The sequence below is a fragment of the Macaca nemestrina genome, chromosome 11 (assembly GCF_043159975.1).
Source record: "Macaca nemestrina isolate mMacNem1 chromosome 11, mMacNem.hap1, whole genome shotgun sequence".
NCBI classification, from domain to species: domain Eukaryota; kingdom Metazoa; phylum Chordata; class Mammalia; order Primates; family Cercopithecidae; genus Macaca; species Macaca nemestrina.
The window spans coordinates 112944058-112962254 of NC_092135.1; the positions used below are offsets into that span (position 1 = coordinate 112944058).

Here is an 18197-nt window from a genome sequence, read left to right on the forward strand (position 1 = left end):
AACATTTCTCTGGGTTAAGCATTATAATCAGTAAATGATGAAGGCATAAAATCTTTATACCTGAAAAAAATACCTTGATATTTTTTTCAGGTGTAAAGTGCTAGATTATCATGTCTAAAGAAATAAAAATCCATTAAAAGGGAGTTGGTTGGCCAAAGAAGCATTGGAAAAGAGCTTCTGAAGGACAGAGGATGGTAGATCTCAAGGCCCACTCAGCTCTGATGAGGGAGGAAGGTTTCCAGAGTCAAGGATGTATCTTTTGAAGGTGTATCTTACTACGGAGATGGATGCTTCAGGCTCGAGAAACCTGATGACATTAAACATTGAAATCACATAATTATCTCAACTTGCCCTGAGTCTCTCTGCTCAGCAAGTGACCCTCTGATTAAAGCATGACTTCCTATGTAGTGTGCTTGAGGGGAGAGAAAATTTGTTGGCTGGGGGATAGGAGTGTTCCCTTAAAGTTCTCAATGTAAATCAATAATCTGACACTCAGATTTTAGCCATCAGTGTTTTGAACTTTAATGCAAGTCCATCCATAAGAGCTATATCCCCTTTGTGCTATTAAGTTATGATTCTGAGGCTGCAGAGATGAGGTCTGGTGAAAGGCTTGCTATTCTGTATGAGAAAGACTTGCCTGGATAGACCTGCCATTATCACCTCTCTCCTTTGAAGCTTTTTCTCATTTGCCTCTCTGATTTCTATGCCTGTGCCCTGTAGTTCCAGGTGTTTGTCTGCTGGAGGGTAGGAGTGGGGGCACGTTGGTGGAGAGGGAGGCAGGAGGCGTTAGGGAATTGGAAAAGTTCCAGAAAGAATGTGGAGGAAAGGCCAAGGTAGCATTCCGTTTATGACAAACAAAATAGGAGTATAGAGCAGGACAGTAAGTCTGAAAGCCACGGTATTGTTTTAAGAATGGATTTGCTGAATTTCTCTGACTTTCCTCCCTCCACCCCTTGTAGTGGATTAACAGTCTAGCCTGGAAAACTAGAGAATCAGTTTAAGATCACAGAGTTCTCTTATAAAGAAAAGACACTCTTTGTCTTAAGATTTGTTGTTCATTTGTAGAAGGAAGATCAGATGTAAAGAAAGCATACCTGCTTTCTAGCCTTAGGATTTAGGGGAAAAAGAAAGAAGCGAAGGTAAGAGGAGAGAGGGGTGAACACAGTGCTAATTTTTTACCTCAGGGCTTTGACCTGGAAGCATGTGTATCCATTAAATGAGCTTAATGTGGAAGGCAAGATATTTTAAGCATTCATTAAATGAGTTTAACATGGAAAGCAAGCTGCTGTAGATCTCTCTGGTACCTGCCACATCAAAGTAAACGATCCTGCACAAGATGGTACAGTAAAGGAGACACTGGGTTCCGGATTGGTCACCTTCAGTTGAGTGTGGCATGGTCACTGACTTGACAACAGTGTTCTGTCCTGGATCCCACTCTGGTGAACTGGGTGACCTCTGAGCTAAGTGTGGGCTTCCGTGCCTGTGGGAGAAATGGAAGATGGAACAGACACTCGAGGGTGAAAGTGAGTTGACCCGGAAGCACTACCATATTGTGACTAAGAAAGAGACCAGATCACAAGTTATGTCAGCCCCTAATCCTGACATAGAAAATATTACCCAGGGAAGAGGGGACACTGTCCACCTCAGAGACTATCAAAGGTACAGGGCGCTTGGCAAACAAACTTACCCTTGGCAAACTTGACCCTTTTCTGCCCCCACTAGAATATGTGAGATCCCTCTTGTGATATAACTAGGAATTCTCCTCCAGCTACCACCTATTTCTCTGCTCCCCTTTCCCATCCTCCCTACTTTCTCTCTTATTTTTTATTCAGCTCATTCATGAGGTTTTCTTTCTGTCATTCCCCAGAAACTTTTTTTGTCAAGGTCATCCCTGAATATGTCAAATCCAACTGTCAATTTTCAGTCTTTATTTTAATCTAACTAGCAGCTGCCTGGGCAAGGTCAGCCACTCGCTCCTTTTTAGAAACAATTTCTTTTCTTGGCTTGCATGTTACACATTATTTCTGGATGCTCCTTCTCTACCTCAAAAATACTATGCTGCCTTGGGATGCTGTCTTTAAATCGCTTCACTGATCTAGCCACACTCATCTCCCTACATAATCTCATTAAGACTTGTGGCTTGAATTTCCATCTGTATGCCGGTGCCTTCCACATTATTTTTTAGTCCAGCAGAGATCTTTTCCAAACTCCAGACACAGAGATCTACAGTTTAGTCAAAATTTCCTCTAGAATGTCTGACATCTCAAACATCATGTATCTTAAACCCAGCTCTTGATTTCATCACCTTAAACTGTCTTTGAGTCTCCAATTTTCTCATTCTCCAATAAATGACAATTCAATTTATCCAGTTGCTCAGGCTAAAACCCTTGGATTCATTCTTGACTCTTTTTATCTTATGTATTCATCATTAATCTGGCAGCAATTTCTATCAGCTTTTCCTCAAAAATATACCCAGAATTTGGCCTTTTTTTTTTTTTTTGCCATCTCCATAGCTACCAAGTTATTCTGCTGTACTAGTTTTCTAGATTGCCCTGACTTCTGCTTTAGATCCCTACTGCGTGTCCTCCACAGCCGCCAGAATGTTCCTTTGGGTTTCGCTGGATTCCATGGTTAAAAAAAAAAAAAAAAAAAAAAAAAAAAGGTCAGCAGGACTTTCTTATGTAATTGTATTTTATTTGTTGGTTCTGCTTGTCTCTGCTAGACTTTATTAAATACACAAACTCTTTCCATTGTTATGAACAAGACAGCAACTGGGAGCTCTAGACTTGTCTCCTCTCAGTTCAGCAATCCCATGAGAAGGAAGCATCTCTTCCAAAATTTAAATATTAATTCAGTAATGATTGACTAACTTTGCTAGAGTCATGCATCAGTCTCTAAACTAATCAAAGTGGTAAAGAGAATTAAGATACCCTGGCCATCCAGGGTCACATGTACACCTAATTGCTGGGATGAAGAGGAGCCACCATAGTCACCAGCTTCATTGAGACAACCTGGAATGGGAATAAGGGAACCACAGAAATAAGAGACTAGGGGCCGGGGATGATGACTCACACCTGTAATCCCAGCACTTTGGGAGGCCGAGGCAGATGAATCATTTGAGGTCAGGAGTTGGAGACCAGCCTAGCCAACATGATAAAACCCCATCTCTACTAAAAATACAAAAATTAGATGAGCATGGTGGTGCACGTCTGTAATCCCAGCTACTTGGGAGGCTAAAGCATGAGAATCACTTGAGCCTGGGAGGCAGAAGTTGCGGTTAGCTGCGATTACACCATTGCACTCCAGCCTGGGTGACAGAGTGAGACCCTATCTCAAAAAAAAAAAAAAAAAAAAAAAGGAAAAGATAGAATTTAGGGCAGATAAAAAAGATAGCTTAATACCATAATTTAATATATCATCTTTTTTGCTATAAATCAATTATTTAATCCCTTTGATTCTTGTTCCCATCTAGGGGCAATAATACTGCACAGGGTTGCTATGAGGTTCAAATGATTTTATACATGTAAAGTTTTTTTCATAAAAAGTGAAATTTTATTTATGTAATTGTTAGCTATTATTAAATCTAGATGAGTTCATCAGTGGCTGGCAAAATGTGAACCGATACAGAAACTGACCTCCTGTGATTTGTAACAATAGCATAGATGTCGACAAGAGTCAATCACACAGGCTTTTACCACTTCTACTCAACATAGTACTGTAAATTCTAGCTGGAGCAATTAGGCAAGGGGAAGAAAAGGCATGCAAATTAGAAAAGAAGTAGTAAAATTATCTTTGCTTGCAGATGATATTATATGTAGAAAACCCTAAAGGTTTCACATGAAAAAAAATCCTGTTAGAACTAATAAGTGAGTTCAGCGAAGTAGCAGGATGCAAAGTAAACACAAAAATAAGTTACATTTCAATACACCAGTAATGAACAATTTGGAAATTAAGAAAACAATTTTAGGCCTGGCACGTTGGTTCATGTCTATAATCCCAGCACTTTGGGTGGCCGAAGTGGGAGGATCACTTGAGATCAGGAGTTTGAGACCAGCCTGGCCAACATGGCGAAATTCTGTCTCTGTTAAAAATACAAAAATTAGCTGGGCATAGTGGCAGGTGCCTGTAATCCCAGCTACTCAGGAGGCTGAGGCAGGAGAATTGCTGGAGGCAGAGGTTGTATTGAGCCAAGATTGTGTCACTTGCACTCCAGCCTGGATGACAAGAGCGACACTCCATCTCAAAAAAAAAGGGCGGGGGGGGGAATAATTCTGTTTACAATAGCATCTACTATGATCTGAATGTTTATGTCTCCAAAATTCATGTGTTGAAACTTACTGATCAGTGCAGTGGAGCTGAGAGGTGGGACATCTGGAAGGTGATTAAGTCATAAGGGTAAAGCCCTCATAAATTGGATTAATGTCTTTGTAAAAGAGGCCTAGGGGAGCTTATTTGTCTTCTCTGCCATGTGAGGACTAGCAAGAAAGTGTCATCTATGAAGGGTAGGCTGGCAACAGATACCTATGAATCTGCTGGCATCTTGATCTTTGACTTCTCAGCTTCTAGAACTGTAAGCAATACATTTCTATTGTTTATAAATTATTTAGTCTAAAATATTTTGTTAGGGAAGCCCAAATGAACTAAGATAGCATCAAAAAGAATAGAATACTTAGAAACCAACTTAACCAAGAAGGAGAAAGACTTGTGCAATGAAAACTATAAAACAGTGCTGAAAAAGTAAAGATACAGGTAATTGAAAGCATATCTCATGTTCATAGATTGGAAAACTTACCATTGTTAAGATGTCAACACTACCCAACTCTATCTATAGATTCAACGCAATTCCTATCAAAAATCCCAATGGCATTGTTTGCAGAAATAAAAAATGCCAACCTAAAATTCATACAGAATCTCAAGGGGTCCCAAATAGTCGAAACAGCCTTGAAAAAGACAAACCAAACTGGAGGACTCACACTTCCTAGTTTCAAAACTTACTACAAAGCTACAGTAATCAAACAATGTGGAATTAGCATAACGATATATATATAGACCAATGGACAGAATAGGGAACCTAGAAGTAAACGCTCACATATATGATCAAATGATTTTTGACAAGGGTGCCAAGTCCACTCAGTGGGGAAAGAACAGTCTTTTCAACAAATGGTGTGGGAAAAACTAGATATCCATATGCAAATGAAAGAAGTTGGACCCTTACCTAACACCAAATACAAAATTAGTTCAAAATGAATCAGGAACCTAAATGTCAGTCCCAAAACTATAAAGTCCCTAGGGAAAAAAAAAAAATAGAGTAAAAGCTTCATAACATTCAATTTGGCAATGGAACAAAAGATAAAACAGACAAATTTGAACTTCGTGAACATTTTTAAAAATCATGCATCAAAAGGCACTATCAACAGAGTAAAAAGGCAACCCACACAATAGGGAAAATATTTGTAAATAATATATTTTATAAGGGATTAGTATCCAGACCCTACAGAGAACTTCTACAGCTCAACGACAACAAACAACCCGATTCAAAAATGAGCAAAAGACTTTAAACGTTTATCCAAAGAAGATATAAAAATAGCTAATAAAAACATGAGAAGATGCTCAACATCACTAATCATTAAGGAAATGCAAATCAAAGTTGCAGTGAGATACCACCTTACACCCATTAGGATGGCTACTACCAAAGAAAACAGAACATAATAATTGTAATAATCGTTGGCAAAGATGTGGAGTAAATAGAACCCTGGTGCAGGGTTGATGGGAGTGAAAAATGGTACTGTTGTGTTTGGAAACAGTATTGTAAATTAAAAATAGAATTATCGTGATAATTCATATGATTCAGCAATTCCATTTCTGGATATATACTACAAAGAAAGGATCTCGAAGAGATATTTGTACATCCATGTTCATTATTAACAATAGCCAAGAGGTGGAAGCAACTCAGGTATTCATTGACCAATGAACAGATAAGTAAAATGTAGTATATACATACAATGGAATACTATTTAGCTTTAAAGAGGAAGGAAATTCTGACATATAACACAACATGGATTAACTTTGAGGATATTACGCTTAGTGAAATAAGCCAGCCACAGAAAGACAAATACTGTATGATTACACTCATATTAAGTACATAGAGTAGAGGAGTCAAAATCATAAACAAAGAAAGTATAATGGTGATTGTCGGAGAGGAGAGAAAGGAAATTAATGTTGAATGAGTACAGTTTCAGTTTTACAGGATGAAAGTAGTTCTGGAGACAGATGGTGATGGTTGTACACTTAAATTGTACACTTAAATTGTACACTTAAAAATGATTAAGATCATAAATCTTATGTGTATTTTATCACAATGAAATAATTAGCAGAAAGTCAACCAAAGAGCTAGTGCCTTAAACAGAGAGGAATAAAAATTATCTCAAAGATCAGGGTGGATAGGATTATTAATTACACATTTAAGCAAATACAGACTAGAATCTTTTGGGAAGGGTTCTTTGAAGGAAAAATGTTATCAAAGAAGAAAATGGAAGTTAAGGCTGCATAGGCAGTTAGATTTTAGTCTACCTATGAGTTTTAGCTATCTATTGCCACATAATACTATTGCCACAGACTTGGTGGCTTAATACAACACATGTTTATTATCTACCATTTCTATGGGTCAGGGGTCTGGGTGCATCTTAGCAGGATTCTCTGTAAGGCTGTAATTAAGGTATTGGCTAGGGCTGAGTTCTTATCTGCATGCCAGACTGTGGAAGAACCTGTTGCCAGGTGATTGTTGGCAGCATTTAGTTATTTGCAGGTTGTGAGACTAAGGGTCTCAGTTTCTTGCTGGCTCTCAGCTGGAGGCCGTCTTTAGTTTTTTGACAGTTGTTGGCCAGAGGCTGCCTGCCATTCCTTGCCAAGGAGGCCTTTCAACCTGGCCTCTTACTTCATTAAAGCCAGGAAGGGAGAGAGGCTATTAGCAAGACAGATGGTACAATCTTGTGTGACATAATCACTTTTGCTGTATTCTGTTGGTCTGAAGCAAGTCACAGGAAAAGAGAGAGAATTTTTCACTAAAGAATATCAGTACAGGAGGTAGAAACAATTGGGGGCCATTGTAGAGTGCGCATTACACTTTAACCACCTGTTTTCTCTTCTTAGTACATTCGTAAAAGAATAATTGAAAAAAAAACCCTCAATTTGCTCAACTCTCTGTGCTCAATTGATATGCTTTATACATATAAGTTATGTTACAGATTCAGTATTCTTGGAGGGATCTCAAAATGCTAGACAGGTCACACTGGTCAAGTAAGGATATAAGCTGTCTCTTTAATAAAGATAAATTATTTAATAAGACAATTTATAGTTTAATTTCATTATCAAGGAACAGTTTTAGGAAGACCTTTATAATAGAGGAGTACTTTAGAAGCTCTACCTAGGAAGAGATCAGATATGTTCCTTTTTCTTTTTTATCACATACGTACTTTTATAATCTTCATTTAGATTTAGTTCTGCAGACAAACAGATGTTTAATGCTCAAAACTAGTCTTTATGTCAATGTCACTACCGTCATTTTGTTGTCTGAAAACTGTTTTTTGGTGAGTTCCTCAGGAAAGGGCTTTGAATCGACCGAATTCTCATATCTTCAAAATAATCTGCCTGAAACCTTTATAATTCAATGTCATTTTGATTAGATACAAAGCCTTTTGTTTATGTTTTCTCTCCTGGTATAAATCATTACTGTCAAATAATATTATGATTACATAATTTTCTTTCTCTAAAAAGGGTCTTGGTTCTTTTTTCTGACTATCCAAAGGGTATTTCCTTTACATTCCAATAATTTTACAAGAATATATCTCAGTGAAGTTCACCCAGATACACAATATATCATTTCAATATTTAGCTTTGATATTTATTTTTTAAGGTAAGTTTTTTTTTCAGTCATAGTTTTTAACATGTGCTCTCTTCCATCGACTGGTTTTCAAAAAGAAAAGGAACTTCTATTATATGTTTGATCTTCCTGTATATCTCTTAAATCTATTATTGTCTGTCAAATCCTATCAGATAAATTTTTAAATTAATAACTTTATTTTTTTATTTTTATGGGTTCATAGATGTGTATATTTATGGGTATGTGAGATATTTTGATACAGGTATACAATGTATGGTAATCACATCAGGGTACATGAGGTATCCATCACTTCAGACATTTATCCTTCCTTTGTGTTACACATAATTCTATTACATTCTTTCAATTATTTTAAAATGTATGATAAATTATTGTTGGTTGTAGTCACCCTGTTTTGCTATCAAATACTAGATCTTACTCATTCTATCTAACTATATTTTTGCACCAATTAACCATCCCCATTTCCCCCCAGTCCCCCTCCCCCACTACTATTCCTAGCTGCTGGTAACCATCCTTCTGTTCTCTTGTCTTCATGAGTTCAATTGTTTTCATTTTTAGTTCCCACAAATAAGAGAAAACGTGCAAAATTTGTCTTTCTGTGCCTGGTTTATTTTACTTAATGATCTTTAGCTTCATCCTTGCAAGTGACAGGATCTTTTTCTTTTTTTATGGCTGAATAGTACTCCACTATGTATAAGTACAACATTGTCTTGATCCATTCATCTGCTAATCAACACTTAGGTTGCTTCTAAATCTTGGCTATTGTGAAAAGTGCTGCAGTAAACATGGGAGTGTAGATGTTTCTTCAATAGACTGATCTCCTTTCTTTTGGGTATATACCTAGCAGTGAGATTGCTGGATCATATCATACCTCTAGTTTTTGTGTTTAAGGAACCTCTAAACTGTTCTCTATAGTGGTTGTACTAGTTTACATTCCCACCAACATTTTATGAGTGTTCTCTTTTCTCCACATCCTTGCCAGCATTTGTAATTATCTGTCTTTTGAATAAAAGCCATTTTAAGTGGGGTGATATGGTGTCTCGTTGTAGTTTTGACGAACATTTCTCTGATGATCAATGATGTTGAGCACTTTTTCATACACCTGTTTACCATTTGTGTGTCTTTTGAGAATTGTACATTCAGACATTTAGTTGTTCAAATAGACTTTTTTTTTATTGGATTAATAGGTTTTTTCTTATTGAGTTGTTTGAGCCCCTTATATATTCTGGTTATTAATCCCTCGTCAGATGTGTACTTTGCAAATATTTTCTCCTATTCCGTGGGTTGCCTCTTCACTTTTGTTGATTGTTTCCTTTACTGTGCAGAAGCTTTTTAACTTGATGAGATTCCATTTGTCCATTTTTGCTTTGGTTGCCTGTGCTTGTGGGGTATTACACAAGAAATCTTGGCCCAGTCCAATGTCCTGGAGAGTTTTCCAATGTGTTATTTTAATAGTTTCATAATTTGAGGACTTAGATTGAAGTCTTTGATCCATTTGATTTGATTTTTGCCTATGTAAAGACATATAGGTCTAGTTTCATTTTCTGCATGTGGATATCCAGTTTTCCTAGCACCATTTATCAAAGAGATAGTTCTTTCCTCAATGTATGTTCATGGCACCTTTGTTGAAAGTGAGTTCACTGTAGATGTATGAATTATTTCTGAGTCCTTTTTTATTCTGTTCCATTGAGCTATGTCTGTTTTTATGCCAGTACCATGCTGTTTTGATTACTATAGCTCTGTAGTATAATTTGAAGTCAGGTAATATGATTCCTTCTGTTTTGTTCTTTTTGTTCAGAATAGCTTTGGCTATTCTGGGTCTTCTGTGGGTCCACAGAAATTTAAGGATTGCTTTTTCTATTTCTGTGAAGGATGTCATTGATATTTTGATAGGGATTGCATTGAATCTGTAGATAGCTTTGGATAGTATGAACATTTTAACAATATCGATTCTTCCAATCCACAAATACGGAATATCTTTCCAATTTTTTGTGCCCTCTTCAATTTTCTTCATCAGTGTTTTATAGTTTTCAGTGTAGAGATCTTTCACTTCTTTGGTTAAAGTTAATTCCTAGGTATTTTATTTTACTTGTAGCTATTGTAAATTGAATTGTTTTCTGGATTTCCTTTTCCTATTGTTTGCTATTGGCATATGGAAATGCTACTGACTTTTGTATGTTGATTGTGTATCCTGCTACTTTACTGGATTTTTTATCAGTTCTAACAGTTTGTGTGTGTGTGTGTGTGGCATCTTTAGTTTTTTCCAAATATAAGATAAATCATCTGCAAACAAGAATAATTTGACTTCTTTCTGACTTGGATGACTTTTCTTTCTTTCTCTTGTCTGATTGTTCTAGCTAGGACTTCCAGTACTATGTTGAATAACAGTGGTGACAGTGGGAATCCTTGTTTGTTCCAGAGCTTAGAGGAAAGGTTTTCAGTTTTTCCCTGTTCAGTATGATACTAGCTGTGGGTCTGTCCTATATGGCTTTTATTGTGTTGCGGTGTATTCCTTCTATACCCAGTTTTTGGGTTTTTTTTTTTTTTTTTTTTTATCATGAAGGGATGTTGAAGTTTATCAGATGCTTTTCAGCATCAGTAGAAATGATCATATGGTTTTTGTCCTTCATTCTGTTGATATGATGCATGATATTGATTGATTTGCATATGTTAAACCATCCTTGCATCCCTGAGATAAATCCCACTTGGTTATGATGAATGATCTTTTAAATGTGTTGTTTAATTTGGTTTTGTTAATGCAAACTAAATATGTCCTGAGAAGGACTCCATATTTCCATACAGTCCTTGTGGATAAACTGCAACCTAACTTAATAGGTAGACAGGATTGAAAACCTAAATAGCAGTATACTCCTATAATGAGTCTTGGCCAATCCCAGCAGCTGTACTTCAACCACTCATACACTGCTGAGTGTTCAGACTGTGTTCAAATAAGGCAAACATGGAGCTGTAACCAATCCAGCTGTTTCTGTACCTCACTTCCAATTTCTGTGTGTCACTACTTTTTTTGTCTATAAATTTTTTCCAACCATGTTGCTTAAACTCCTTTATATTTAATTTGGCTGAAGTTTTTCTTTGAGCAGTTTGCCAGTATTTTGTTGAGGATTTTTGCATCATTTTTAATTAGGGGTATTGACCTGTAGTTTTCCTTTTTTAAATGTATCTTACATTTTTAAAACAGATTAGTATAAAAAGAAAATTTCCTAGCTTAGTTAATGTGTGCTTATGCATTTCACCAAAGAATATGACAGAAAGTTTAAGGATTTTTCTGGAGTTTTATCTGGTTTGCCTTTGGTGGAACTTTACATTTATTTCATTCTTAAATGATATATGCATTGGTTGGAGCATCTTGCCTACAATTTTTTAGCTCAAAATATTTAATTAATAGCTTCATTTAATGACTGAACTGCTTTAAATAAAAGAAACTAAAACTTCTCTGGTAATACTAAATATTTCTTTTGGGCTGATTAGTGAAACTTTTGTCTTTGAGAAGAATTTGGATGGCAATTCTATTGAGTTCCTAAGAGCATTAACTTTAAGTGCGGGCTTTTCCTCTTCCACTAGAAACTTTCAATGGATCCCATGAAATAAGAACTAAAAATCTGTTTTGAGGTGTTGAAAGAGCCATCTTGGCCATAACCTGTTTAGGGTATAGACCATTTCACAGTGTGGGCTTCCTTACACTGGGAATTATAGCTCCCATTTGAATGCAATAATAAAGCATAAAAATGAAAATAGATATAAACTGAGGAAAGAAATCAAATAAACAGAATAACAAAATTATCAGCTATATTGAGAACAACAAAATCTCAGTAAGTACAAACCACAACTCTTTTGAGTTAAAATAAATGGAAATCAATAGTAAATCGTTGCATACTTAATGACATTGTTGGTTTTATCTGTGAGCTAGTTCAGTGGTTGGGGTGAGGGGCAGGAGGTAGGAAGGTGAAAGAACAGGATCATTCCTAAGGATTTCTTAGGGAAGAGGATAGTCAGGAACAGAGTCTTCTCGTTCGTGCTAGAAACAGTACTGGAGATAGGTGCAGTAGACAAGGGAGCAGTTTTCAGGGCCCACAGGACCAGTGATTCTCTTGCCAAGTCAGCACAGACATAAATACAGCTCATCATAAATTATGAATGGATTTTAAGTATGTAAGTTGACACAGTCAAGTCTTTTTGTGAGGGAGGGGTCTATGTCAGAATACAGTCTGTGGCATCAAATTCATTCTTTGGCTGTATGATTCTGGGCCAGATAGTTGCCTTTTTCCAACCTTCAGTAACCAACTGAAAGTTTGGTGTGAGAATAAGAAATGTGGCAAACTTGACCTGTACCTCACAGATAAAAAATTATGAATAAGTGGTAGGTCCTGCTATTTTAATTACAATTCCTTCCTTCCTTCCTTCCTTCCTTCCTTCCTTCCTTCCTTCCTTCCTTCCTCCCTCCCTCCCTCCCTCCCTCCCTCCCTCCCTCCCTCCCTCCCTCCCTTCCTTCCTTCCTTCCTTCCTTCCTTCCTTCCTTCCAGACAGGACTCACTCTGTTGTGCAGGCTGGAGTGCACTGGTGCAATCATGGTATACTGCAGCCTCAACCTTATGAGCTCAACCAGTCCTCCCACCTCAGCCTCCAAAGAAGCCAGGACTACAGATGCACACCACTGTCCCCAGCTAATTTTAAAATTTTATGTAGTGACAGGGTCTTGCTATGTACTCAGGCTGGTCTTGAACTCCTGGCCTCAAGGGATTCTCCTGCCTCGGCCTCCCAAAGTGCTGGGATTACAGGTGTGAGACACCACATGCAGCCAACCTAACTACAACCTAACTACAGCTTTCGTAGCTAGTTTTTCCACTCATGCAATGAGAGTGAGTAAGTATAACTCTATCTTAGTGAAAGTATTTGATTTAAATAGCATCTTTATTTTCAATATCCTTGGGCAGGTCAGGTACAGTGGCTCATGCCTGTAATCCCAGCACTTTTGGAGGTCAAGGCAGGCAGATCATGAGGTCAGGAGTTTGAGACCAGCCTGGCCAATATGGTGAAACCCCGTCTCTACTAAAAATACAAAAATTAGCCAGGTGTGGTGGCTCACACCTGGAGTTCCAGCTACTCAGGAGGCTGAGACAGGAGAATCACTTGAACCCAGGAGGCGGAGGTTGCAGCGAGCCGAGATCATGCCATTGCACTCCAGCCTGGGCATCATAGGGAAACTCTGTCTCAAAAAAAAAAAATCCTTGAGCAAATGCCATATTAGACAATAGTATCACTAAAATAATTGTATGTCCAATGCTTGGCATTTTAGTGAAATGCACTTTATGCAGAATCAACATTTTAACTTAAAATGTTGGTCATCTGCACATTTTCCCCCAGCAATTAACTTTAAACTTTAAAACTAAAACAGGCATGATTACAAAAAAGTTAAAGCAAAAATCCTAAAAGCATTTCTAAGTTGAAATAGATCTCTTTGGTTCTTCAAAAATTTATTGAACAGCAACAATATGTTGATATTTTGCTGGATATGGGAGGTACAATGATGAAGAAAAATAGGTCACTGCGCTTAAGGAACTTAGAATCAGGGAAGAAAGAGATATGTACAGAGATGATTTATAATGTCAGATGAAAATACTTCTGCAGAGTCATGCACAAAAATGCTTTTGTAACAAAGGATGGAACAATTAACTCTGCCTGAGGCTCTCTTGGAAGTCTTCCTTAAAGAGAAGGCCTAAGAGAAGGGTAATGAAGATGAACAGATTCTGGATAAAAGCTGAGTAGGGAAGGAGAGGAGGTCTTCCAAGAGAAAAGAGCAGTGTGAGCAAAGTTGCACAGAACTGAGAAAGGCTCTGAAGTAAATAGGAAATAGCGAGAAATTTATTACAGTAAGGGCATGAACTACATGGGGAAGAGAGATTGAAGTGTTGGAGCCAGATTACTAAATACTTTGAAGATCAGTTAAGGAGTTTGTATTTTATCCTGCAGATTATGAAAAACCAATCTGGATTTATAAGCAAGGGAGTGATAAGATTAACTTTGAAGCAAATTACACCAAAGGAAATAGTATTCATTTCCTTGTAGCTTGTTGTCTTCTTATGTTGAGAAGCTTAGGTTAGGGAAACAAGCAGACTTCTGGGGTCAGGTGAGGGTAAGAGAATGGAAACCTAGTTCCTCCTTCCCATCTTTAACTAGGTCAGCATTTGCTGTTTGTCTAGAAGTCGACCAGTAAGGAAGAGAGCATACTGTTGCAGAAGGCTGTACGGATCATTTTTCTGTCTTTTGAGACAGGGTCTCACTATGTCATCCAGGCTGGAGTGCAATGGCGTGATCAAGGCTCACTGCAGTCTCAACGTCCTGGGCTCAGGTGATCTTCCCATTGCAACCTCTTGAGAAGCTAGGACTACAGACGTGTACCACAATCCCAGCTAATTTTTTGTATTTTTGTTTTTTAAGAGTCAGGGTTTTGCCATGTTGCCCAGGCTGGTGTGAAACTCGTGGACTAAAGCGATCCGCCCACCTCAGCCTTTCAAAGTGTTGGGATTACAGGTATGAGCCACTTTACCTGGTTGATCATATTTCTATTCTTGTGATTTTTGTACCCACTGTATAAATATTATGAAAATTCGGTTTTATGCATGAAGTGAAAATTGCCACTATCCTCAGAGGTAACTCAGGTAACTCACATTAAAAATGTAGATTCTGGGCCAGGCATGGTGGCTACTACCTGTAACCCTAGCACTTTGGGAGACCACGGATGGAGGACTGCTTGAACTCAGGAGTTCAAGACCAGCCTGGGCAACATAGCAAGACCTCATCTCTACTAAAAATAAAAAATAATTAGCCAGCCTTGGAGGTGCACACCTGTAGTCCCAGCTACTCAGGAGGATGAGGTGGGAGGATCACTTGAGCCTGGGAGATCGAGGCTGCAGTGAGCTGGGATCTCTCCATTGCACTCCAGCCTGGGTAACAGAGCAAGACCTTGTCTTAAAAAAAAAAAAAAAAGCAAGCACATTCTGTAGGTATTATCCAGAGTGGAAGTAGTGTTCTGGGAACTGCGAATTCTCTAAACATTTCCTCTACTGCAGAGAAGCCCAAAGGGATATGGGTTCAAATATATGTTCATATATGTTCCTTAATTACATATAAAAATGTGCCATGACACTCTTAAATAGTACATCCTAACAGAAAAAAAAAAAAGAAAGAAAAAACGTGCAAAAATGTACAAAAACAAAACGTAGCATTCTAAATCCTTCCATTGCAGATTCACTGTAATATCTGTACTATGGGACCATGTATCATCTTTCATCCTCTTTTCTTCTCCTAGAATAAACTACCTCACGGGAAACCTCACCATATTTCAGAAATTTAAACAGAATCAGGTTGCTTGGTTTTCATATCAACCATGCCAGCCTCTCTTTTGTTTCTCCTTCATTTATTTATTCATTTAACCAACAAATATTTATTGAGTGCCATGAATATTTATTGTGTATATAGGTACCAGTTGGAGAGCCAGGAAAATCAAAACAGATCTTTGTCCTCATGGAGTTTCAAGCCTAGTGAGGGAGAAAAATACTAATCACTCAAATAATGGTGCTACTATCATGGTCCAGAGCCCAGCTGGGGCTTCCCTGCCCCACTGAGAGGTAGATAAGATTGGCTGGAGTCGGAAGCTCTGCTCCACACATGTCCTGGCATCTCCCTGTCTCATGGTCTGACAGCTTCTGGTATGAAGCTGTCACTGTACTGCGCCTCTTTCAAAAAAGGAATTAACATATCTTCATTCCAGTCTCCACACGACACTCAGTCACATAGAGCATTTGTAAGTGTGTCTGACTTCAATGAAGATTCAGTGGTCAGGGACCGTCCACAGCATGGCTACACAGTGAGTGAATATGCAAAAAGTATTTGAATACTCATAGTTTTAAATGTCTGTTCAACCACTTCTGTTTCTCACTGGGCTTCCATCTGTTTCAGTACTTAGCCTTCTGCCATCTCACTGGTTCCACCTTTCTCCATGTCCCTTCTCTCCTTTTCTTTTGCTTCCTTTCCTACCAATTGCTCAGAAACAAGCAGACAACCAGCCAACCACAGCAAAGACAATGAACAGCAAACAAATTCCTTTTATTCTTTCATGGAACTCGGCTATCTATTTTGTCACTTGGGACCCTGGAGACACCCACGCTCTCAGAGTTATACCTTCTACTCCAAAAGGCGTGTCTATATATTATATTCAGCAAAGACATTTTGCATCCTGAAAGAAATTGTGTTACCATCTGTTAATGTACATACATATATATATATAGTTAGTCTGGATATATTACAAATGATGATGCATGCTCTGACAGAAAAGTAGGAGGTTGGGAAGAACAACAAAGTATATAGTATTAGAACAGCGGACCAGATTTAAAATGAGAAAGCCAGGCAGTCTGACTTCTCTGAGAAAGTATGACATTTCTGAAGCCTGTTAGCCAGGTAAAAAGTGGGGGGGGGGGGGGAAGCACTCCCAGCAGGAGAACAGCATGTGCAAAGGTCTGGACATGGGGAAGACTGTGGAGCACTGGAAAGAGTGGGAAGGGGCCAGCATGGCTAGATCCCAAAGGGTCAAAGAGAAAGATGGGGATGAGGGTGGAGAGGTCAACAGGGGCCAGATCAAGTGAAACTTTGCAGGTCACATGACTCCCATTTTTAGGTTCCTGTCTCTTCCCTAACAAATGAAATGAGAGCATGAATGAGTTTTTCTAAACTTTGAGTTTATTGGTTTTTGAAACACAGTCATGCCAAAGCTGACAAACTTGTATAGATACACACCCACACATACACACACACACACACACACGGTACCTAAAGCACCTTTCCCCAGGGCCATGTCACTTGCCATTATTAAGAAGTCTATCCTATAGCCATATACACGATTCTAGATCACCCAGATAATTAGCTGGAAATTATCTTCATATTCATTTTCCCTCCACAGGAATGTTTCCTGAAGAGAAACCCCAAATATGAGGGTTTCTGAAAGAGCTTCAAAAAATGTTGCCTGCCAGCAGCTCATGGATTCTCTTTTCAGGGTTTGTATCTACCCAGCTGACACAGCCATTCCCCCCTCCCTTCCTCCCAGAGCACGTGACTTCTTGTTCCACCCTGCAGCTTACTACTGGCAAGGCATGGCAGGAGTGAATCTAGGTTCCGTTTACCACCAGGGTAAATTGCCCTCTCTATCGCATCCTTATGGAAAGGCACTTTTTCGGGTTCAGCACGTCCCCATGCATTCACAGGTACCGAAAGTGACATACACATACATTGTAAACATTGTGCCCACTGCTCTGCAAATGTTCATTTGGCCCTTAGCAGTTTACACATCACAGCAGATTCATGTATTCATGATGATGTTCATTCTGTTGTTTTCTGGAAATAAATTATGTTGTTTACTTGCCCGGTGGCACCTGCCACAAACCATCTGACTTTTCTTCTCCACTCTTGTTTTTCAACTACCAATATCCATGCCTTTTAAGCTGCCTTTTTATTGAAAGTAATAAATTAAGATACTCATCTTGAGGTGGCTTCACCTTTGCATAAGAATCATCAGCATATACATTAGCATGCTCACAGTGTGGAGTATACAGGAATTCATTTCAGTAGCAACAATACTCACTGACCTTAGAAGGAAAAATTTCCTTTTATATTTACTTGTTAGTCTAACACAGTTGTAACTTTCCGTACAGTATAATACTTTAAAATGCAGATATCTTGTGGAAGTGTATCTTCTGCGGCTTTTCTTCAAAATGAAGCCATTGGTCCTATGCTGAGATTGAGTTTGCTGGAAGTGTTAAGACTCCATCTGGTCATCTTGTGAGTCAACACTTATAGTGGAACCTTGGCTGCTGGTATCAGCAGTTTCATAGGACTTCTGGTCTTTGGCAAAGTTGATGAAAACCTGATTTTTCAGGGAAAATAAAGCCATTAGTGCCTGGTAAGCCAAAGGAAGAAAGAAAGTTAATTCATTCTCATTCTCATTCTCATTCTCGTTCTCGTTCTCGTTCTCATTCTCATTCTCATTCTCATTCTCTCTCTCTCTCTCTCTTTCTCTCTCTCTCTCTCTCCCCTTCCTTGCTCCTAGTGCAAGCGTGTATATACGTGTGGGCAGGCCCCTATAAAATCCAAATCCTAGTTTTACAAAACTAGATTTTATAGGGGCCTGCTACACGTATATACACGCTTGCACCAGGAGTCCTTTCAGATAATCAAATTTAACTGGGGCTTGAAAATAGCACCTATATCTATGACCATATTTATGACTATG

General features: G+C 38.4%; 1 protein-coding gene across 1 annotated transcript in view; it reads right to left on the minus strand.

Annotated features, from left to right (window-relative positions):
• Positions 1-16473: 16473 nt before the first annotated feature.
• Positions 16474-18197, minus strand: part of LOC105481164 (ATP binding cassette subfamily A member 12) — a 211384-nt gene continuing 209660 nt past the window's right edge. The window contains exon 53 of the mRNA XM_011740513.2: positions 16474-17831. Within this exon, the coding sequence (XP_011738815.2) occupies positions 17724-17831 (108 nt within the window). The 3' untranslated portion in view covers positions 16474-17723. The remainder of the gene's footprint in view (positions 17832-18197) is intronic.